The sequence below is a fragment of the Pezoporus wallicus genome, unplaced genomic scaffold (assembly GCF_028554395.1).
Source record: "Pezoporus wallicus isolate ANWC-B61680 ecotype Strahan unplaced genomic scaffold, APGP_CSIRO_Pwel_v1 contig_6468, whole genome shotgun sequence".
Taxonomy (NCBI): domain Eukaryota; kingdom Metazoa; phylum Chordata; class Aves; order Psittaciformes; family Psittacidae; genus Pezoporus; species Pezoporus wallicus.
The window spans coordinates 303723-328899 of NW_026640026.1; the positions used below are offsets into that span (position 1 = coordinate 303723).

General features: G+C 34.7%; 1 protein-coding gene across 8 annotated transcripts in view; it reads left to right on the forward strand.

The window, feature by feature from the left end:
- PCDH7 (protocadherin 7) overlaps positions 1-25177 on the forward strand; it is a 287165-nt gene that overhangs the window by 218425 nt on the left and 43563 nt on the right. The window contains exon 4 of one of the 8 annotated variants that reach the window (XM_057417058.1): positions 594-691. The exons of the other annotated variants lie outside the window; for them this stretch is intronic. Within the exon in view, the coding sequence (XP_057273041.1) occupies positions 594-640 (47 nt within the window). The 3' untranslated portion in view covers positions 641-691. Of the gene's footprint in view, positions 1-593; positions 692-25177 lie in introns of those variants that run through there. 8 annotated transcript variants of the gene reach the window in all.

The following is a 25177-nucleotide window of genomic DNA, read 5'->3' on the forward strand; positions in this document are numbered from 1 at the left end:
CTCTGCTGTCCATATGACAAGCTGGTCATTGGGGTACTTATTTAGAGAAGGAATATGAGGATTTCGGTGGCTGCTTTAAATCACATGCCTGTATATTAAGTAAGCTGAATAGGTCTTGGGCAAAAACTGTATTTGGTATATATCTACATAGACAAGTGATTAAGTATTTTTCAGAGTTTGGAGCTGCATGATAAAGTGTGTCAGGATCTCCTATCTAGTTGTCTTTTGAGGTTCCTGATTTTCTACATTTTATGATGGTGATGTGTGAAACTTGTTTTGGAAAGCATATACGTAGTTTGGTAAGATGGTTTGGGTTCTATTTCAGAATACATCTTTGTCTTGGAGATGCGAATTTCTTCTACAAATCTGTTGCTATTTTTCTGGAAATTAGAGTAGACATAGCCAGGAAATCTTTAATTCTGAGAGTTGACTAATTTTTACAATTTATAGACAGCATAATAAAAGTCTTAATCCAGTGTGACAGCATCATCAATGATTCACATTGTCAGATATCATCAAAGAATCATGATATTTTAAGACATGATTATGTTCCATGTTAACCAGGGACAAGTTGTTTTTTTGTTGTTTTGCAGATGGGGGAAGCCCTAATTTAGTGTTGAAGTTTGCCATATGTAACTGACAACCTGAAGAGTAGTAAGGTTCAGCCAATTTTCATGTACTTGAACTCACTGAGGTACAGAATCATAGAATCATAGAATCGTTAGGGTTGGAAAGGACCTTAAGATCATCTACACTCTTCAAAGAATTGATCATTTTGTTCCAAAACTTCATCAGTATACATGAGATACACCTGATATGCCAGGTAGCTGTGCTGTCATTCAGAGGTATATCAGAAGGCTGGAGAAATGGACCAACGAAGGCCAATGACTTGCAACACCAAGTTCTGCAACTGCGGAAGATCAGCCCTCATGCACTAGGACAATCTGTGTACTGACCAGCTGGAAAGCGTCTTTGAAGAGAACTTGGGAGTCCTGGCAAACATGAACCAGCAATGTGCCCTTGTGGCAAAGATGGCCAAAAGCATCCTTAGCTATATTAGTCAGAACATTGCCAGTGGGTTGAGGTTGGAGATCCTTCCTTCTTGTTAGCATTGATGACATATCTGGAGTGCTGTGTCAAGGTCTGTGCTCCCCAGTAAAAGTTAGACATGGAACTACCATGCTCTGAGCAGGTGGGTTGGATTAGATGAGGGAAACACCTACAGAGGTGTTTTTCCTCTTCAGCAATTCCATGATTCTGTGAATATATGCACTGCAGTTGCTGCCTGAACCAAAACTGCTGTTTAAATTTTGTGTCTTTAAATATTTGTGTACTGGCTGAGAGAGATCTTCACTGAGAGTGGGTATGAATGGAACTCAAGCCTGTTTTACAGGTTCCTCTTACTCAAAGTTTCAAACTGAGAGCTAGAGGGGAAGTTTAGACTGGGAGAGCACTGAGGTAAAAGCCATATGGGGGGTGCTATTTGTAGGCTGTCAGTCTAGTGCATACTTTGACCATTGTCTTAGCATTTAGCCCCATTCTGTTTGTCCACTTTTATAGGCACATAATGTTTCTTGGTTTTATAACACCTTGTATTTTCAGATCTTAGTCTTTGGCTCTTGTCTGTGTTCCTTTTGTGCAGCTGATCATTAGTATGTTCAGACCTCTTCTGCTTTTCTATACAGTTATCAGGCCATTTATGTCAAAGATGTGTAAACTGTCACACATATGTTCATCAATTTGGACTTGCTTTGGGTGTTTTTTTATCCCTAAGAGGTTCTGTGCTTCTGTGTTAGTCCACAACCATCCTGTGAACTGAATTTTTGAGACTTTCTTTGGTTTATGGGATTAAATACTCTCTTGCTGCAAGATAGAAGTGATGTTTCTTAGTATGCGTAGACCTAAATGCATAAAATTTTGAAAAAAAAAAAAATCTGTGATGATTAAGAAACTTCTGAGCAGTTTACTTATATAAGAACTTTAAATGCTAGCAATACTAACTTTGGTTTCAAAGAATGTGACAGTAGTAGCTGTAAGAATATAACTACCAATATTTTTCTTTGAAAAACAAAAAACACTAACCCCAAAAAAAACACACCCCCCAGCATCACCACCACAAACCAAACCAACTAACCAATCAAAAATATCCCCCATGTCATAATGAAGCTTGTTTCATTGCAGTTAATGGTACCAATATTGAATACTCAAAATTCTGAATTTGCAGTACGTAGAAAGGACTGTCATGCTTCTGTAATAATGTATAACTCACCATAGTGACTTTTTTAAATGATCTGCTATGTCCAAGAACTTGCATGTATACAGACAAGTACACAAAGACTCAAAACAGAAATACTAGCATACTTACAAAACATGCTGTAACATGCACACATGTTGCAAGCAGAACTTGGCATGCCTGTTTCATAATTATTCAAGTGTTGCTTCTCCAGCAGTAAGTCATTTCATCAACATTTGTCCCTGCTGTGAGATTGAAAGCTTCAAGACCCATGTGTAAAACTCTGGAATGTTTGTTTCTACTAATGGGGACTGGTGGTTTGGGCTTTTTTCCCCCCACGTCAGGCTTTTTCATTTTGAGTTGCATGCAGTTGTGAGAACCTATATCTTTGAAAATAAAATATTTCCAAATTCACAATTGACAAGTGTGATTTGTTCTTTTCCACACACAGCTCCAAAGCAAGATGTGGGTAGTATTTTTCAGTTGTGGATATGCATTCAATATTTAGTGTGTATATGCGCTTTGTACATGTACACATAATTTTTGGCGACCTGTGTTTCTAATCCGGGATAAAAATGCAAACAAGAAGAAAAAAAAAGAAACAAATCAAACAAAAAAAAAAAAGAAAAAAAAGGAAAAAAAAGGAAAAAAGAGCCAAAACAAAGAAAAAACACACTTCTTGTTAGTTAAGATTTCTTAATTAATACTATTATTTTACTGTAAGGGATTTATGCCTACTCCTAGGGCTTAATGCTAGTAAGAATCTTTTCATGTCAGTGGACTTCGAGACTAATTATGATTACCAGAGAATTACTTTGTCAGACTTCCTGGTCACTTTTGCAAGGACAGACCTGTTAATTCCAACTCATTTATTTTATGTGGACTGAAAGGTAAATTCAACAAAAGTGATCATAAGTCTTAAGTTTTTACTAGTAACAGTTGATGTAGTTCTGCATACTGTACTCAGGATACAACATCACAACTGTGCTTTAAAAGTGTCAGAATGCTTAATCCATCAAACAAGCATTATTGCACTGCAGCAAAGGAAAAACCTTAAGCCAAGGGATGCAGCAGAAGCCTTAAACCAGAACGCCGTCTTACCAAAGCATCTTCTACAGACATCAACACAATAGGACAAACTGCTCCCTTAGAATTTTGAAGGCACTGGTGCACAAGAAGGACAGCCTTCAGATTGATTTCAGATTAAAACCAGGGATTAAAAAACTGAAAAAAAAAACATTTAAGCGAACAGATTAACATTTCTGCCATGTTTAGAATTGTACCTGAGATGAAAAATTCAAGCTGAAATGCAAATGAATTATTACTTAAGTTAGCTCTTTTTAATTTGACTATAATTATTCATCTAAGTAGCCCTTTTCTTTAAAATGATGATGATACTGTTCAATATTTGTATTATCATCTGATTAGCACTTTCCAATATTATATAATTAGTCTTTTAAAAAAAAAACTGAATTTATGTCTCAGTCACATGACTATGCAGATTTTAATTATATGTACGTTACTTATTAATGTATACATACTGTTTGTGTGATCTGGAATATTTAATTTGAACTTCATTTAGAACTTCAGTGGTTGGTTACAGAGTTGGAGAAAGAGGGACAAGTGTATTCAATTTAGTTCTTAGCTTCTGAAAGTGTTTATTGTTAGTAGTATATTTCCCTCATACTAAAATACATAAACGGAGGTACATGTTTTGTAATTGCAGTAGTAATCTCTTGAGTTGACAAATTAATCACATTTGAGCTTTAGCACATAGAATCATAGAATGATTAGGATTGGAAAGGACCCTAAGATCATCTAGTTCCAATTCCCCTGCCATGGGCAGGGATGCCTCACCCTAGACCATGTTGCCCAAGACTCTGTCCAACTTGTCCTTGAACACTACTAGAGATGGAGCATTTACCACTTCTTTGGGTAACCTGTGCCAGTGCCCCACATAAATCAAGAAAACTCTTAATTTGAAGGTTTAATTTTAATACAGATTAATAACTATAAACAAAAAAAATGGAAATTAAAATGAAACTAAAATATTGGTTATGTGCCATATTTTTATTTTTCTGGTTATTGCAGTCTTCAGAATGTGTGTTCAACCATGAACACAATCAAATATTTTTTGTTGAAATAATATGCAGCAGAATTAATTCATCTGTGTTCTGTTTAGATGAGGGTAAACCTACAGTTTGCATTATTAAGGAATACATTTCATAAATGATTTTTCCATCCTTGGGTATGTTTTGTGTTTTATTTCTTTTTGTTGAGACAAAATAAAATTAGCTCTGTTTATGCAGTGATTTTCTGCCCCCCTCCACTCCCTATGTTGTCATCATATGATCCTAGAATCATAGAGTAGTTCAGGTTGGAAGGGATCTTTGCAGTCCAATTCCTTCCCCCCCCCCCCCAATGAGCAGGGACATCTTCAACCACATCAGGTTGCTCAGAATCCCGTCCAACTCAACCCTGAATGTTTCTGGGAATGAGGTATCTACCACCTCTCTGGGCATCCTGTTCCAGTGTTTCATCACCCTCACGGTAAAAAAATTCTTTCTTGTATCAAATCTAAAGATGTGATGAACATGAGGTTAAAAAGCAAATAATCTTCATGCTGAAGCAAACAGTGCTGAATCATCCTAGCCAAAACCTGGGCAAAAATTTTGTTTGCATTTCAGGCGTTATGTAAGTGGTAAGTTGAGAGAAAGTAAGGAGAAATTCAGAAAAGTGATGGTGATAGTTTTCTCCATGTGAAATCCTTGATGAATGGTTTAAAACAGCCTATTAAGATGACACACAACCCATTGCATGTGGTAACTAAAAGCCCTCCTGAAATCATGGCCAATTTAGAACATTTTGTTCAAGGTGTTGTCCAGTCAAATTTCAAGAATATCCACTGATGGAGATTTTGCAACCTGTTCAGTAACATCTTCCAATATTTGATTACCCTCATTGTGACTTTTTTTTTCTAATATGCAATCGAAATTTCCCTTGCTGCAACTTGTGTCCTTTGCTTCTTGTCTTTTTTCTGCACATCTTCAGGAGCGGTCTGTCTCCATCTTCTTTTGGGTTGTCAAAAGCTGCAATGATATCTGCCCTTGATCTTCTCTTTTTGAGATTAGACAGACCAAAGTTTTTAAGTCTCTCCTCATTTCTCACATGCTTCAGTCCCCTAATCATTTTGATGCCTCTTCTGAGACAAAAGAGTAAATGAATATCTGTCATGTACTAAGGAACCTGAAACAGGACACCTGTATCCTCCTATAGCATGCTGAGTAGCAGAGAATGACCACTTCTCTCAACTTGCTGTTGATGGTTTTGGTGGTAAATCCACGTATATGGTTGGCCTTCTTTGTCACAAGGATATACTGCTGCTCCTGCTCAAATTGTCCAGCAAGACTCAACACTCTATATAGGTCCTTTTCTACAAAATTAAGCACATATGTCTTAAAAATAAAAAGGAAAGAAAATTATTATTTCAGTAGAAAGAAAGTTTTATAGCTGAAAGCAACTGCTAGTGTTAGTTATGTACACAGGACATTTCTATGCTGTTGAATATGGACTATGACCTTATCTGTAATGATGTATGCTTCTCTAATTATGTATGACTAGGAAATGTAATTGGAGTAGTGAAGAATGCAGGAAAAGATAGAAGTATGAATGAAGGAGTACAAAGCATTTCTTACAGCAGCAGAAATAAGAGACCTAGAAAAGACAGAGAAAATGAAGTTGCTAGTTGCAAGTGTTGGAATTTCAGGGGTTGTCTTTATATAGTTGTGGGCTATATTAATTATATTTTACCATTAGGTGGTAGTATAATAGCAGATATACTAAAAACATTATTAATAATAAATACATTTACTTTATAAATCTGTTTTATGAATTATAAATAATGTGGTTTTCCTTTCAGATGTTAACATTTTACTTATAATGATATTAGTAATACAACCCGTATCAGTCCTTCACTATAGTCTAAAAAATCTTTTATATTAAAGGCATATTTTAACAACTAATAGACTAGAGAGAATGTTATAAAGTTTTAATAATTCCAAAGTGCTCTGAATAGGTATATTATAATAACATGGGTACAAGCGTGTGTATACTGGCTGCAACTGACTATACTGTGAGCAGTGTCAGCATATGCAAATCATGAAGATCTGAAGAAAGTATTAGAGTAAAAAAACCTCAACAGGAGGCGGATGAGGTCATTTTCAATAATAATTCTCAGTATCATAGGAAAGTCTCTACAAAAATAGTTATAAATCACTGCCTTGCATCACGTTTATATCAGTGTTTGCTGCAGACATAGCCTACTGCTTTCTTGACACTGTGATTTAAATTAAAGGCCTGCATGAATATTTTCCAGTTTTGTTTTAGTCATAGGAGCTGGTAAAGAATGGTATTTTTCTTTATCATTGCATGAAAATAATATCACGACATTGAATTTATCTTAGTCTAATTTAATATTTAGCATTCATGTATAATAGACCCACATTCGAACTATATAAAATCCTTTTATTTTTAGTATTTTTCGAAGCTCTCCACACTATCTCATGTCCATAAAGTCTTTCAGATTCAGGGTAAGGGGAAGAGTTGTTTATTTTTGCTGTTCTCTTTTTTATTAGATGTCATGTATTGTATCACAGTCTTTCCCCTTAAGATGTTTCAATTCCATAAGAACAAGGTGCATTTAAAATGTTATTTCTGTGGTTGTTTTAGTATGATCTTGGTTATTTATCAGCTTGGCTCTGAGCACAAGTTATCTATTTTTAACTTCAGAAGCACTTTTCCTGATTTGTTGTAATGTAGCTGTCTACATGCTTTTACATGATTCGAGGCTTCTAGAGGGGTTTTACATCTGAGTACAATTAGTGAATGTTCTGGAACATAGCGGTTTGGTTTTGACTTTCTTGCTTATTAGTGCTTAGATAGTGAACGACATTTGCTGTAGCAATGTACCTACGTTGTCAGATGTTATGAACCAAAACATACAATCTTGTTTCTTTTGCTCAGATTTTTTAGGTTTTTTTGCTCCCCCCTCCCCACCTTAAGCAGTTTATGCTTTTTTGTTCATTTGTTTCCTTTATCAATTCAATTGCCCGTGAAGTTCAGGAGTGTATGTTAGACACATTCTCATTCTTGTGAAGGCTTGGGGAGTCCTTAATTAATTAAAAGTATTTTATTCTGATCTGTAGTTTTAATCTGAGATGTAAAGCTGCAGTGATTATTTCTATGCTGTTGCAAAGATGTTTATATCATAGGAAAATCAGTAGCAGCATGTTCACTGTTTATCTTGAAACATTGAAAAGAGCTAAGCAGGCTTTCTACCTCTGTAAGAGAAGATGCAGGGAACAGCAAGCCTCTCGGGGTATATACTAGCTTTATATATTAATTGGAAATGTACAGCTTCAAATAAAATGTTCAAAAAACATAGTCACCAGAATGGGCTCAGAACTCTAGGTTAAAATGATAATCTTGTCCTCATGTTGCCTATTTTGAAAAACAAGCAACTAAATATTTGTCTGATGGAATAGAAAAAGATCCGTGGAATGGTTGGCATGGAAAAAGAAAGTAAAAGGATTTTTAAAAGCCTGAAGTTTTGAACTGCAATGATGTAGTTTTTATTACAGGACAACATCAGCTGGTTTTGAAATTAAGGAGTTATGCTATTCCAGAATATGTTCAGAAATAATTCAGGTGCACACTTTCTTTTTTTTTTCAACATGAACTGTTCTGTTCCGTTCCCAGAATTTGACATGGTTGATCTAGTATTTCTTCTCAGCTTCTGTCTTATCTAGTCCATTTTCTGCCTTGAAAATCTTGAACTAGTTGTAATTTCTCAAACACTTCTAACATCAGTATCTGTTACTGTTTCATTAATATTCATTAGAAGTTTTGTTACTTTCTGATTTAGGCTCATTCTTCATCCTATCTCAAAATTATATCCATGCTTTATAAAATTTGTAAAAGTATTTTTAAATTTTTTTGTTAATGAAGTTTTCAGAATTCTTGTTTTTGTTTTCAAAACATTTAAAATATTCTCCCACCCCACCCCTAGCATAAATCTATATACACAAAAGCTGGAAGTACCTGCATATTTTGCAACACATTAAATATCTCTTTTAGTCAAACTCTACTGTATGAGTACTGTTTCATAGCATATGTTTCACCAATACACTTTCAAAAGATTTTCTGCAGGCCACATGCCAGACTTAAATTCTGGTTAGATCTGACTTGCTTAGCTATACAATAAACTCTCATACATAATCTTTTTTTAAGTGATTTGACCTGTTATTTCCTTTTTAATAAATTGAGCTATATAACTGTTAGTTAAAAGGATCTTAAATGTTGCTTTGAACATTTGCCATGCCTCATGTAGTAAAGTTAAATTGTGTTCATGCTATAATAATAGACTTTTCTTACCAACCATATTCCTCCTGCAGTTCTATTGTGAACTCTTCCCTTTAAGTAAGATAGTTATAGCTGGACAATTTGGAAATTAATATCTATCTTGCAGCAGGCTGATTTAATGTTTAGCTTTATTTTGATAGAACGTGTGCAACAAACTTCTCACTCAGCTTTCTTCCTGTTTTGTAGCTCTTAGTTTTTTCTTTAAGGGTAAAGTAATCATGATTTACATACTTTTTTTTTTTTCCATTACAATACTTAAGCTAGTATAAATGTGTGTTTTTTCCCTCCTCAAATAAAAAGGATCTTTTTATAAAGCCAGAATACTGGGAATGATAAACTATACCAGGCAAATCGACTTAAAATTGTGAAAAATGCATTTGGAGTGAAAAAAAAATGAGGCTGTATAATGTTATAGTATGGAATTTTGCTCAGAGAGGTTGTGGAATACCCCTCTTTGTAGATATTCAAAAGCCATCTGAACATGTCCCTGGGCAACCAGCTCTAGGTGGCTTGAGAAGGGGGATAGAACAAGGTGATCTTCAGAGGTCCCTTCCACTCTTAGCCAACGTCCGACTGTGATTTTTTGCTTGCAGTTCTTTATCACTACTAGGTGATAGACTATCAGGCTGTTTCTTGGTAAAAAATTTGATTGTAAACTGATGCTGAATATCTTTGGAAACAATTAATCACTCATAGTACAGCATATAATCATCAACCTGGCTATAGCAGCTAATTCAGTCCCCAGCAGTAGTCACTTTTGCTTTATACTGTGTAACACACAAAGCAAAGGGATCCCTCACCTAGAGGACAGAACATTTAAACACATCTGCTTGTGCTTTCTTTTAGCTGTTTTAAACATATGCATATTAGAGGTCTTGAATTTCACATCTGGGTATCTATCTTTTATACCTTTCAGTTCACCTTAGGTGCTGTGAGGGCTTTGCTAGTTTGTTTGTTTGCTGTTTTTCCCAAGTATTGTGTATTCTACTTCCATTTAGGAAATAGAACAATGATAATTAGACAAATGGATGCTAAATATTATTGCAGGGATGTGGTATTTGGGGATATGATTCCCAAAGGGAATCTCATGCTCAAAGGGAACCAGGCATGCTAAGGCACATGAAAAACAAGGTGGCTGGTGACAGCCAGCATGGCTTCACTAAGGGGAAATCCTGCCTGACCAGTTTGGTGGCCTTCTATGATGGGGTTACAGAACTGATGGACAGGGGTAGAGCAGTTGACGTCATCTACCTGGACTTGTGCAAAGCGTTCGACACTGTCTCACATGACATCCTTGTCTCTAAATGGGAGAGACATCAATTTGATAGGTGGACCACTCAGTGGATAAAGAACTGGCTGGATGGCCTCATGAAAAGAGTTGTGGTCAATGGCTCAAACCTTTTTTTTGCTCCCACCCTTCATAATCCTATTGTTTTGTATCCTGTTGTTAAGGAAGACAGTAAAACTGCAACCATTTAATAATAAAGTAGAAAGGGAATAGAAATAGAAAATGTAACTGAGTCAGGAGACAAGGAACAGCCCTCAAAAAAGCACTGCTTTATAACTAAATAAATGACACGTAGTGCTTTACTATTGCATATTATGAATCGTTCCAATTCCTCATGCTTTCTTGTGGATGAGGCAATTCATTATACAAAAAACATGAATTCATGTCTAACTTCACAAGACACTTTACGACACTTAGCTCAGTGAGTTTCCACTGGCCTTTGTGGAGCTATTGGAAATGTACATAAATGTAAACGAGGACACAACCAGGCCTTGTGTCTGAGTCTTTATCTTGCAGAGTGAAGCTATCTACAAACTTAGGAAGAGCAATGATTATTTATTGTGGCTGCAGTTTTGTGAAGACTTAGGTTTAAATAGGAAAGAATCAGCCGTTGCACTATACTCTGATAAACTTGAAAGCACAGCAGTTACTGCAATCACCATGATCCCAGCTCAGGCTGTTCTAGCAGGTTAGGGAGTAAAATTGCTACAAAACCTAAACAGTGAAACATTCTGCTGTCCTGTTCTATGAAGACTTTTATAAAAATACCCCAATGGTTATTAGAATAACTATTACATAATTTACTTGCTCAAATGACAGCACATGAAGGCTTTTCACTGTATGCTTTGTGTAACACAACGCAGTGGTATTTTAATTCTACTTGAAAACACAAAAATACACTGGAGTTACTACATATACATTAGAAGGTCTGTATATTAGATAGGGATAGCACTGTTTCTGTACACTGTTAGCACTGTATGTGAGTTTATACCACTAGCCTCAAGTTTTTTCCTCAGTTTCTGTAATGTATATGTATTATGTCATTTTTGTTTGGATTTTTTTGTGTGTTTTGGGGTGTTTAGTTTTATTTTTTTTTATTTGCTGTTTTTTGGTTTTTTTGTTGTTGTTGTTGTTGTTGTTTTTTTGTAGTAATAGCCACCAGGAAAATGCTCATAATTAAAAGATGAGAAATAAACTTTGCCTGGCCTGTGTATACAGCCTCTTGATGAATCAGGATCTGCTTTTTATAGATATAATCCTTGTGTTATAAACTCCTTTGACAGTGAAAATCAATGGAAATAATTTCCATCTCCATTCATGATTCGCTCTTTGCTGGTTTCTCCTTATTTTCTGGATTTACTTTATAAAGATGCTACAGGGCCCAGATAAAGTGAAACAATTTCATAATATTAACTTTTCCCATTTTGAATTCAAGGCATCCAATTTCTGGTTTTATTTTTAAATGTCTTTGTGTTGCTTTGAGTATATAACATAAAGAAAAATATATATATTCCTTCATGGGCTGAGAAATTCACACGGTTAACAGCTGGCTCTCATCTTTTTGGTATAGATTTCAAGCTTTTGAGTTCTCGGTCATAGAAGTCAACAATATGAGGTTAAGTCAGGGCCTGCATACTTATGAGCTTTATGACAAATTGATTGAAGAATCTGCATTAGCTGCAGATGTTTATGAGCTAACAGAACAGAAAAAGCTTAAACATGCATTGAAGAGACTTGCTTGTAGGAAAATGCTTAACATACTATTAAATGTTTTGCATGGTTTAAAATGTTTCTGTATTTATTATTGTTTATAATAAACTTCTGGATGCTTGATCTAGGAACCTTTTTTCTTTCTTTTTTCCCCCTGATTACTTTCTTCTTTGCATCAGCTACCAGTTGGTGGTTGTATATTTTTCTTTGGAGGTTGTAGGCTTTTTGAAATCAATATATTTAATAGAAAAATCAGCAGCAAAACATCTTGAGAGAACAAGATATTTCTGTGTATGCCTGTGTTTATGTATGTATGAAATTTGCATGAACATGTAGATATTTGGCAGTCAAAAAAGACTGCTCACATATTACATCTTTCAAGTAGAGCTTCCCACAGAGCAATCAGGATGTGAGGAAGGCTAGAAACTGATTACTGTTTTATCATTTTCAGTTTTCTTGTGTTTAAACACTAAAATGGTTAAGCTCTCATCTACATTTTTCTTTTTATTTATACATGTTCTAACATTATTTTTTGGTGAGTCATCATACCATCCAGTAAAGATGTGCTCTGAAGCAGAATTAACCTTAGTGATATGAATGTGCAGAAAATGTGGAAGAATACAATCTTTAACTTGAAAACGAAAGAGTCTACCCTGTGTTCAAACACAAAATTCATGATCTCCATTGGAGAAGATGTACTTTCTGCAACATCCAGGATTGCTAAATAGGGAAAAAAAAATCAAAATAAAGAACTGGTATCAAATCTACAACTTAAGAAACACATATTTGGAGAATAAGCTCAGGTGATGCTATTTGCTATAAACTATATTTAAAGGATAGTAAGATACCTTGGCTTTGGGTAAAGAAATCTTTTTTTTTGTTAAAAAGCTGATTGTCCATTGTAATGTTAAATTAGTGTGATGAAAATTATATTAATTTCAAAACTCAGTTAACATTTTGAAGTTACGCTAATAAAAAAAAACACAACCAAAAACCAAAAACAAAACAGCAGTTGAAATTGTTCTTTTCGTACTGCGAAAAAAAAGAACATCCAGAAGAAATAACTTCATAGTTAAGACTTATGCTTTGAATGTATTCTTTCAAAGTGGAAAGTTCTCTCTGTAATCAATCAGTTAAATGTGCAGAGAAAATAATTGCTTCAGATTACAAGAACCAGGTTTGTAGTTGTAAAAACAGTGCTAAATAAGAGAGTCCATATCCTCTGGCCATGTACTGTGGGGACAGTAAGTCACAAGCAGATTTCATTGACACCTCAGTGAGAAACATTGCATAGGCTATGAAGTTTTCCAGATCTCTGTGGGAATTCTTTACAGTAAATGTTGACTTTTTATTGACAGTCACATAGTGACACATAGAAGTGTAAACCTATGGAGTTAAAAATTAGTCTATTCTTGAAAATCAGTGTTAGCTAGTCTGGATAAGAGATGAGTATTGGAATTCAGATCTCAGAAAAAAAAGAAAATTTTCTTCCCTTACACGGTCCTTTTGCATGTTTGCCACAAGCTAATGTCATTTCTTCAGCAGCCCACTTCCACCCCTTTTCCTGACAACTTGCCTTTATAATTTTTTCCTGGTCACACTTGGAAAACAAAACAAAACAGAACAAAACAAAAAAAAAAACAAAAACAAAAAAAAGGTGTTAGCTCATAAGTTCACATGTTGACAAATTTCAGAATATTGATGTGTGATTTCAGAGTACAAATATGTGATCCTCAGATGGAAGGGATGTGCTGCACAGGAGAGGTAACATTTGGCAGCAGGCAGAGGTAAAGCTTACTGTGTGCTACAGAATGATAAGTTAGATGAACAATCTTCCTATTTCATTTGACTCCTTCCTTCACTTCCCCCTTTCTCCCTGGAGCCACAGTGAACAAACATGGCAGAGCATGCTGTTGTTCCTGCTGTGTACGTGGTTCACCTCCTGCCCTAGAGTCTATTAGCTCCTGATGATGACAAGCATGAGTTTTAGTTGGTGACTGACAATACCCAGCACCTGTCCCATCTGCTAGGCAGATGGTTGCACATATGAATTTATTATTGCATTGATAAAGGGCTTGCTGTGTAGATACGGAGCCGCGGATGAGAACGTGGAGGAAAGGTGAAGGGACAACATATGCATGAAGAAATACTGATGTGTGCTTTTGTTTTTTTTTTAACTCCTTCCTTTCTCTCTCCCCCTTCCTCCCCTCCCCCTATTCTTCTGGTGCTTTATTTTTGTGGTATAATGTGTCTGTTTTTTTTTAGCAGAATGCGAGGTTTGCCTTTCCTTTTTTATCTTGGTGCCACATAGTGCACTTCAGCTCCTTAATAAGCTACTTAAAGTTGAAAAAGCAGTCTCTCCTACTTGTTTTTACTTTATATCTTGTGTTTGCATTTGAGGAAAACAGAAAAATCTGAATGTTGAAAGTTGTTGACACTTTTTTACATTTTATGCTGCTTTTGAGATATGCAGATATTGTTTAGGGAGAAAGGAAAGAAAACTTGGCAGAGGGGCTCAGGTCATGTTATAGGGAGTAAATGAAGCATTGTTTTTACTCCATGGGGCAATCTTTGAGCTGCTGGATCTGCATCTTAGTGGAACATTGCAAAACAGACACAGTAGGGGGTAAGAAACTAAGCTTTATACAACTGTAAATGATTTACAGACATGCAAAGCTGTAGATGCTATGCCCATTAATGAGATGTTTGCTATTTAAAATTCCTTCTTTTCATGGAGTTACGCCTTTCTGCATAGACATCCATGTTTTGTTCTCTTGTTTATAATTTGTCTGCTGAGATAAATCAAGAAACACAGATTTATAGTTCCCACAAAATTTCTTAAGCATAATTACTGTATTACAAAGAATTAGGTTCTTTGGTGGGGGTAGTAAAATCTTAAGGATGCTGCTTTCAGAAAGGTTGCATTAGTGGTTAGGATTTTCCATAAAATTTACTTAATATTTACTAATTTCTAAAAATGCCTCAAATATCGGTCTTGCGGGGTTCTTTTATAACTGAAAAATTTCATCAAGTACCATAGTTTTGGATTGTCAAGTAACAGTTGTCAAAATACAAAAATCACTTAATGTTCAAAACAAACTTGCTAAATAGTCATAGTGGTGGTTATTTTGGTCACAACTTCCCTTTGCCTGTGAGACATTACTTTTTTTTTCCTCCTGGTTATAAATATTTGTTATTAAATAGAATAAAATCAAAATTTATGTACAAAGGAGATGGATGCTGTCATCACTGAAGACAGTGTTGTAAATAGAACAAATATAATGTGTTGTGAGTTCTTTTAAAAGAGAAAATTGTTCTTGCAGTTACTGATACTGCTTATTACATGCTGCTGATGGCAGCATGCAAGTTTGTTAGATTGCAGGTCAACTGTGACTCTTCAAGTAAGCATAACTCCACTGGTCAAGCAAGCACTGTGCAAGTCATATTGTGTATGAAAAAAGTAGCTGCTAGCTCAAGTTTTGCTGTTCACTGAGTTTATGAGAAATACTGTGTTTATGTAGAGGATTAGTTTTCCTGTTTCCCTGTTCTTCACTCTCCAAGCCCATCCCCAGCCAGGCATTTCTGTTAAAAAAAAATTAAATAAAACACAGATTTTTTTTTTTTTCTTAATATAGATTTTTATGCATAAACTACTGCTGGAAAAGTGAAGATTTTGGGTTGTATCATGCTTAATGACTCATCCATAAAACCTAAAATTCTCTAGGATTACAATGTAGTTTTTGAAAGTAACAAAGATACTATGGCCCTATGAAAGACAAAGGCTGCCGTTTTAATATTTGTTTTACAGTTTCCTGGTAAATTAACCATGATATAGTCAAAGTTTTTTTTAAGTACTGAACAAATGAACTACATCTCTGTTTAAGGTCCAGTATGCTTCTCTGGGTCCAGATATGTTTCAGTATGTAATTGTCAGGCAGGGAGAGTTATTGATCTACCACAGTAACAAAATCAGTCAGCAACAAAATATCTGAACTGTTTCATTAAATTGAAATAGCCTTAGACAGACATCTGACGATTAATGCTTTTCAAACAAGCTGGGGAATGTTCATCGCATTCATTGATCTTATAAGGTACAATACACAGATAGGCTTTCTATTTAAACTAGGAGTCACTGCACAATGTGCTGCTCTCTAAATGGAAGAGAATTTTTAGTGGTTTACTGATGATTTCAAGGACATGTTGCACCCAAAAATACTTATAGAAATGCACATAATGTAACTGTGATAGCTTGCATGGGGAAAGATCTTACACCACAAACTAAGATATAAATATATATATAAATGGATTTATTAGATACAGATGTTAATACAGAAGCTATTTTGTTTGTTCTTAGCCATAGTGATATTGACATTTAATTAATGTCCATAAAAATGAAGACTACTGAAAAATATATGCAAATGTATTTCATGTGTGTATGTGTTGAAACTGAAATTGCTCTAGGTGCTAGTCAGTAGACAAAACCCTCCTCAAAACACTAATTTCAAACTTAGTTCCCATCATTGTAAATTCAAAATTAAAGAAAAAAGATCATAAACAAAGGAAATTATGCAGTGTTTAGCTGAGCTTGTATTAAGTGCTAAAGATGTGTTCAATCTCACCTTTTGTCTGAGAGAAAAGCCTAGTTCTAACAAAGTGAGTTCAGAAGCCTTTCTTTTTATCTGCTTTTAAAGACTTGTTCTGTTGGGATGGTAAATGCATTTGACAGAAGAGAAATAATTAAAAAACATTCAGGTGTAGAATTGTTTTAGATTCTTACAAGGATAAAGCATCCCTCCATTTTTTTTTTTTTAATAGAAAAGCATTAAGAAATGCTAGCATTGATATATTTGGAAAAAGTTATCCATCCACGTCTAAGAAAACTGGCAGTTCTCATTGAAAATATGAAAATATATTAAAAATGGTACTGTGTGAATTTTACTTCTTTACTAGCAGAACTATATATTGATCATCTGAAACAAAATTTGCATAGATGTGAAGGAAAAACATTATTATTTGGTGTGGTATAGGACAGGCTTTATGGAAAAAGTTATCGCACAGTATTTGTTGACCATCACTTACTGGTTATAAAATTGGTCACATTCCCATCCATGACAGAATTACTCTATAAGTATTTTTGCAGGCACAGAAAATAGCTCAGACTGTTCAGTAATCTACAGGTAAATCATGGCACTTCATACACTGTGGCTGATAGACTACCAATCAGTTCTTTATAAATTAAGAGATATTATAGACTTTATGTGGCAACTTAGTTCATTGCCACTGTCAAAATACCTACTTCATTTGAGGTCAAAGTTAGTCCACTTTTCAGTGTGTAGCATCTTTTTCTTGTAAATTTTAACTTTTTTTTTTTGAGATTTGGGGACATTTTTAATGTTCAATGAGGGCTGAAGCATGCTGTTTACAGATTTTTCTGTTTACAGTTATGCATATGGCAAATGGACCACAGTTTCCAATTTAAAAAAAAAGAAATGCCTGTGAACAAGAAGGATTCAGTGGCTTTAACTTTTAGGTTTTGTATCTGTGGAGTTATGCTTAGTTATGCTTATTTTTATGCTTACTAATACAGCTAATTCAGTTACTTGATCTGACACTGTGTCTAACAGATTTTAATCTCGTGAATGTACACGTACATGTTTTTATGTGCCAAACTTAAGCTTGTTGGAAGATTAATTCACAGGGTTAATAAATGCAAAACCAAGAAACATTACATTGTCTTATGACAGATAGAAACGTTATGATGACAGTAGCATCTAATTGCATGGATGGTTTGCAAGCATTACCTAGAAAAGTATCCAAAGGCCTTATTGGTACATGAGAAAGAATGTTGTAGAAACCAAAGTACACTCTTTAACAATAAAGCCTGAATGGAATGATGGGATGTGCACGCCACTGCCTCAAGTTTTTCACATTCTGTTGGATAAGGTAACATTAGTACCTAGTAATCAATACATTTAATTCTAAATAGTAAATCATAATGACTTGACCATGGTTTCAAAATACCCAGCTGAGGAAAGATAGCCGACTGAAGATAGCTCTTTAATCTAGTAGAACAAAGTTATATTGATATATACCAATTGAAAACTTAAGGAAAATATATTAAATAAATGCTTTTCTTATCCAGAAGGTAAACTAATGACTGTAACTGTTTTTTTTTGAGACTTGCTGCCTAGTTGAAGTCTAACTCAAGTTCTAAATACTTGTATTTACAAAAGTAGAATTTTTTTTTCTCAGAACTGTTTCTCAAATGAAAAATCTTTAAGGCTCTTAATTATAATTCTGATAATCTAGCACAATTTGGTTTTCTGTGTGTTTGGGGGGGTGTGTTTTGGTTTTGGGTTGGTCTTTTTTTTGTTTGCTCTGGGGGGTTCTTTGTTGCTTTTTAGTCAAGTAATTATTTGAAAACCCAAAGCACTAGTTTTTGGAAGAAAAAAATTGGCAAGGAAAATTTAAAAGCCCATTCTGCTTTCAAAAAGCATGGTGGGAAAACTACTTTGGGGAAAAGAAATCAGGAGAGGGACTTTTTACAAGGGCATGGAGTAACAGGACAAGGGGAAATGGTGACTGAAATGAAATTTGGATCAGATATTAGGAAGAAATTCTTTACTGTGAGGCCAGTGAGACGCTGGAACAGGTTGCCCAGAAAAACTGTGAATGCTCCATCCCTGAAAGTGTTCAAGTCCAGGTTGGATGAGGCTTTGAGCAACCTGGTCTAGCTGAGGGTGTCCCTGCCCCTGGCAGGGAGGTTGAAACTACATCTTCAAGGTCCCTTCCAACTCAAAGCATTCTATGATTCTATAAACAACTTGTAGCTGAAGGAAAGTATTAATTTTAGTTGCAAACTGTTGATATAATTAATTTTACTTTCTTTTGTAGCAGAATAATTTCTCCTATTTTTTTTGCTGCTAATTATGCAACCTGCAGTTTCTTTCAGTCTGAGAATATAAGTGGTAAAGAATGCTATTTTCTTGAACATGTTTAAAAATAAACTTCAATAAATCAACATTTCATTTCTGAAGCAAATTATATAATCTGCTGTTTAATTTCTGGACAATTTCAAGATATTTACATTTAAAAATATAAGACAATGTATAATATATTTTAAAGTTAATTATTAATACTTATTCTGAAATCAGGCTATTCTTTGATGATATTGAGGTGGTAAAGAACGCTATTTTCTTGAACAAGCAGATATAAACTTCAGTATACCAACATTTCATTTCTGAAATAATTTATATAATCTGCTGTTTATTTTGTGGGCAGTTTCAATGTATTTACATTTAAAAATATAAGACAATGCATAATATATTTCAAAGCTAATTATTATTACTTATTCTGAAATCAGGCTATTCACTGATGATAGTAAAATAGAAATAATCCTAAAGCACTTAACAAACTTCTGGGGCTTTAATACTTTTTTTCATTTAAAAAAACATAAAATTCAGTCTGCTATTGAAAACTTTAATCAGAGATAAAAATATCACTGAAATCTAGTGAGTCTTTTCTGTGGTTTCTTAGATAATTTTACTTGATATATATACCATTATCTTATATTAACAATGCAGCTATAAACAAAATGAGTAAACATCTCCAGTAAGTAAACAACTGTCCAGGTACTGTAGAAAAGGAGCTCTATTTTGTCATGGATTTTAATGTGAAATATTTGGAGCTATCAAGCTGTTTAGCAGATGATTCTCCCAAATAACTGAGTAGCATGCAAGTTAAATCAGTAAAACAATTTAGTTGAAGGTTCTATTATGATTAGTAGACCCATATTTACTGGGTGGAATTTGCATGTAAAATGTGGAGTTTTAGAAAAGCTTTTGGCAAAGTATATCAAACTTTGTTCCAGAGTACACCAGAAACACCACTTTTAATGCTAAAATGTACAGCTGTAAACTGCATTTATTAGAAGGATGTGGCAAGTTAAGTTGCACAGTTTAAACAAGTTGTAGTGAAGTTTATTTTGATAGCGTCATTTATAATTCAATATGTCAGACATACAGTAGCAGTCATGATGGTCGTGTAGCTTGGGAAATTATTGCTTTGTTAAAAAATCAGATTAGTGTTATGAACTGAAAGCTGTGGTTTTCCAACAAGTTGTCTCACCTTTGTTTTTCCCTTCAGGTCTTTGTAGACAAATGTATGACAAAATTACTTTAACCTGAGTTTCTGGTCATACCATCTGCAGATGTATTTTGGAGCATCTAATTTAGCATGACAGTGTAGCTATACGTATTTTTCTACAGTACAGGTACACAAGCCTACGGCAGAAGTTGTAGACACAAGCTTTCTTGACAGCGTCTGTTTTGTCAGATAATGCTATTAAAACAAACTTTACAACAACTTGTTTAAATTGTGCAACTTAACTTGCTACATCCTTCTAATAAATGCAGATCACAGATGTACATTTTAACATTAAAAGTGGTGTCACTGGTTTACTCTGGACCAAAGTTTGATATTTTTGTCAGATAATGCCATCAAAGTAAACTTTATGAACAGCATAATAAGGGTATGAAACTACATGGAGTTACAGAAGGTTTCTTATTTTGTTCCAGTACCTGATTCATTTAAAGGATCTCTACAAAGTGATTCAGCTCAAAAAAACAAAACAAAAAAACAACAAAAAAACCCATATATATATATATATATATTGAAAATCAAGATAAATTTGAAACTTTCTTGAAGAGAAGCATATTGCTTTCATTCTTTCTTTTTCTTCTCTTCCTGACTCGGATTGCAACTAAAAATTTAAAGATGTAGCATATAAAAAAAAAATTCTAGATGTAGCCTATAAAAAAAAAATTCTAATGTTGTTTTACAAACAAATCCTTTTCAGACTGAAAATCAGTTGCATAGACTGTTCCTAATTTTGTTGAAATTGATGAGAGGATCATTTCAGCTTCTCAACTGCCTTTTTTGAAAGGACTTGATCTTGTGGCCTGGTTACAGGAAAAAATCCTGTTTAGAAAAAAAGTGAATAAAACATAGAATGGTTTGGATTGGAAGGGACCCCAAAGGTCATCCAGTTCCAACCCATCTGCCATGGGCAAGGATACTCTCAACTAGACCAGGCTGCTCAAAGCTCCATCCTGCCTGGCTTTGAACACTTCCAGGGGTGGGGCATACACAATTTAACTGGGCAACCTGTTCCAGTGTCTCACCATGCTCATAGTAAAGAATTTTTTCTTAATGTGTAATCTAAACAATGAATGCCTGTGAATATGTTTGACTAAAGTGCTGCTTGGATGCAAATTCAGTTCAGTACTGCCATTTAGACAATGCTTCTCTTTGTCTGTGATTATGTTTGCATTTTAGGAATTATTTTTGTGTGTTTTTTGTTAAAATTGTCATATACTGGTTTTATTTCCAGTGAAGTGGAAATGAAGTATTATATAGCAGCATTGTGCACAAATGAACTATGGATTCTCACTTTATTTTTCCCTCCAAATAACACTCCTTGCAGAATTGATATAATGGATAATATGTACCCATTTTCTTTTGTATGGAGAGTTAGTTACAGTATTTCTGGCAATAAAATAATGCTTATAACTGCAACATAATTTAACCATGTTTTTACCAACATTTCTGAAAGTGTTGGGCTTTTTTTAATTCTGTATTATTAAATTTAAAATAATTTGAAAAACAAAACAAGAAACCTAACACCATCACAGTTTCCTCCCACTACACACTGAAAAAGCATATGTGTTTAAATAAAGAATTAGTTGGTTTTCAACATTTTCTTGTCAAGACTCAATTCTTCAGCATATAAGCACATATTGTAGCTCCACAGGTGTTACTTAAGGATTATTTGGTCATTCTATGGGTTATACATGTTGATTCTTTTTCTTGAATGTAAACTTGAAGGTGCAAGCAAAACACCATTAAAAATATTGTTAAGGATTAATAACACCAAAATAAATGTCATGAGCATATGCTTTTTGCAACTGTAATTAACTGGTTTGTTTTGTTGTGGGTTTTTTAATTAGCTATATTCTGTTTGCTGTTATTGCTAATACATTGATAAATGTGAAGTCCATTTCAGCTAAAAAATCAGTAGGTCAGAAATATATTTAATTATATATTACCCCACCTGAAAGTAATGGCTTAGAAAAAGGATGTCAGATTTATGAGTATAGTACAAAGTACTTTAACAAACATGTAATCCCTGAATAAAAATTTATGAAAGGGTTCATCTGGTTTTGGAGGAGAAGTTACAGGGGGAGTTTGGAGAGAGTTACTGACTTGTTCCTAATCATTCCTTTACAAGGTGAGGTAAATAATTTTTAATTCTAAAAGTTTTCTTTTCTTACTCTTTGTCATCCCATTGCTATGTTCTGAATAATTCTAATGCATTTTATTGGGAATGATTTTGCCCTACTCTCCAGCTCTTCAGTAAGTAGAAGGGTCTAAAAGGAATCACTGTTCCAGTTACTGAACTCACTATTTATTTTCATTTCCAAATTGCAAATGATCTCTATATAGTCAGTCTGCTTTAGTCACCTGCTTTTTCTTCTGTTCTTATTTTCCAGCTAGTGCAAGTCATATGAGCTAAACTGTTTTATATAAACATTCTACTGCTCTGAATTTTCTTATTTTCTTCAATCACAAAGGAGCAGAAAGACTATTCTTCATATCTGTGGGCACAAAATGTAAAAGAAGGTTGTACATTTTCATGAAATGTCCCAGTGTCCCATGAAGAGTATAGGGAAAGATACAAAGAGAAATTTAGGTAACAGCCTACTGCTTAATGTAGCTTGTTGCAGAGGAAGCTCACTGTACATTAAGAAGGAAGCATGAAGTTTCACAAAAGGGGATCATTACAATCCAATGCCAGTAGCAGAAATGGTGCTTAAATTACTGAGGTTAGGGAGACACAGGATTGCGATGCATTGATGCAGTAAGTGTTCGTAAGATCAAGCGCCTTGTTTTAAGTTCATTGTTCAAGACACAACTGTCGTCCATTTTTTATTATTTTTTAAAATATCATAGAATCCTAGAATCATAGAATAGTTAAGGCTCAAAAGGACCTTAAGATCATCTAGTTCCAACCCCCCTGCCATGGGCAGGGACACCTTACGCTAAATCATATCATCCAAGGCCTTGTCCAACCTGGTCTTGAACACTGCCAGGGATGGAGCATTCACAACCTCCCTGGGCAACCCCTTCCAGTGCCTCACCACCCTAACAGGAAATAATTTCCTCCTTATATCCAATCTAAACTTCCCCTGTTTAAGTTTGAACCCGTTACCCCTTGTCCTATCACTACAGTCTCTAATGAAGAGTCCGTCCCCAGCATCCTTATGGGTTCCCTTCTGATACTGGTAGGCTGCTATGAGGTCTCCATGCAGCCTTCTCTTCTCCAGGCTGAACAACCCCAACTCTCTCAGCCTATCTTCATACAGGAGGTGCTCCAGTCCCCTGATCATCCTCGTGGCCCTTCTCTGGACTTGTTCCAACAGTTCCATGTCCTTTTTATGTTGAGGACACCAGAACTGTACACAATACATAAAGTGAGGTCTCATGAGAGCAGAGTAGAGGGGCAGGATCACCTCCTTTGACCTGCTGGTTGAATGTGTGTGTGCAAATGCTAATAAAGCAGAAGGGAGGATTTAAAGTGAAAATCAGAATTTTTAGCATATACTTCTAAGAATTTGTTCACTACCAATTTCAGCGTTAAGCCTGTTTTTTGTTTTTTGTTTATTTTTAGCTGCATAAAAGTGTATTTTAAACCTTGTGATATTTATTTGATGAGCTAAGCCTGCCAGACAATTTAGTCAGAAGAACCAAAGGGAACAGATATTAATACATTTACTGTGCTATTAATGATACCTAGCTGGAGAATAGTCATGAAACATACCAGTTTTCTGACAATCCAAAAGATTTTTTTATTATCTCTCTATTGTAGGTTCTCTTAGTGTGTTAAATTACAATAATTAACCTTGTGTCCAGAATACTGGATATTAACCTCTTGCGTGAAGTTTATTGCCCTAGAGGGTTTATCTTTATACTTCATTTAGCTAGCTTTTTTTCCTGTCAATGTAAGGAAAAGAAACAGATGAATGTAGAATGTGTTGTATTTTGTTAAATAAGAACACTCTTTTTGTGTGTAAAAGAAAATGAAAATATATAATCAGTGATATCACTATGCTTCATGGTGAAAACATTATGTAACACAGGTTAATAATTTAAACTAGTCTAAATATTCTGCATTCCAAATATTTATGTTAGTGATTAAGCAATCTTAGTTTTGTTAGAGTGGAATAAAGTTTTAAAAATAGAATAGCATTCTTATAAGCTACTTTCTACCCAAATAGCTGTTCTACATGCTTAATTGAAAAGGCTTGTTTCATAGACTAAGGAATCCAGTTACTGGGCTATAAAAGCCAAATCAAAGCTCACTCAATGGTAGAACCAAAAGTCACACTGGAACCTCTGGACTTCATGTTTTCTGCCATGACAAACATGAAAACATGATTTTTAATTTACTTTTTTTAATACAATTAACAAAAATTAGATCTATAGTTTCTGCTATTATTCACTGTGCCCTGAATTTTAATACTGTAGCAAGTTTTAGTACAAGTAATCATTTAAGCTAATATTTCCTAGGCAACTAAATATAATAAATTGGTGCATTATCTCGTCAAGTCTCATTGACACTTGCTTCTAAAATAAGTCTAATGTTTCCTTTGTTAAAGCAACTCAAATTACCTCAGTAATTCTAAGGATAGAGAGAAATGAGCAAAAAGTAATGGAAAGGGAAATTAGCTGGTTCTTCATTATACAGGGTCTTTATCTATACACTAATGAGATTTTTTGTATCTTCATTAATATTCCAAAATGCAATGATAATGCAAACTACCTAATGAAAAAATACGAAGGATCACTATTCAGACAATTATTTCTATTTTCTTGATCAAGTAAGGTTGTTGTTCACAGCTAAAGGTCTTGCATGTGTATCAGTGATATTCGTCCTTTATTGTAAGTTCATACAATAATTCATATTGGAAGGAACCTCAGCAGGTCTCTAGTCCAAACTCCTGCTCAAAGCAGAATCAGCTATGAGGTCAGATTGTTACTTATACAGTCTCGTCTTGCAAATCATCATGGATGGAAATTGCACAATTTCTCTGAACAGCCTGCCCCACTGTTTGGCTATTCTTGGGTTGAAAACTTTCTACTTATATCTTATAGGTAGATTCTGTCTTGTTTCAAATTCTGTGCGTTACCTTTTATCCCCTCCCCATGCCTGTAAGCAGCCTGACTTTGCTTTTTTCATGACATTAGTACTTGGGGGCTGCTGTTAAGCCCCCCTGAAGATGTCTCTTTGCAGCTTCCTCAGCCTCTCCTCAGAGGGTAAATGCCCCAAGGTTGAACTCATGCCAGTTTGTCAGTGTCTCTTATACTGAGCAGAAGGTCCAAATCTAGATATTTGACTCCAGTCTCACAAGTGCTGAGGAAAGGTGGTAATTATTCCCATGGTCCTCCTGGGCCTGCTTCTGTTAGTA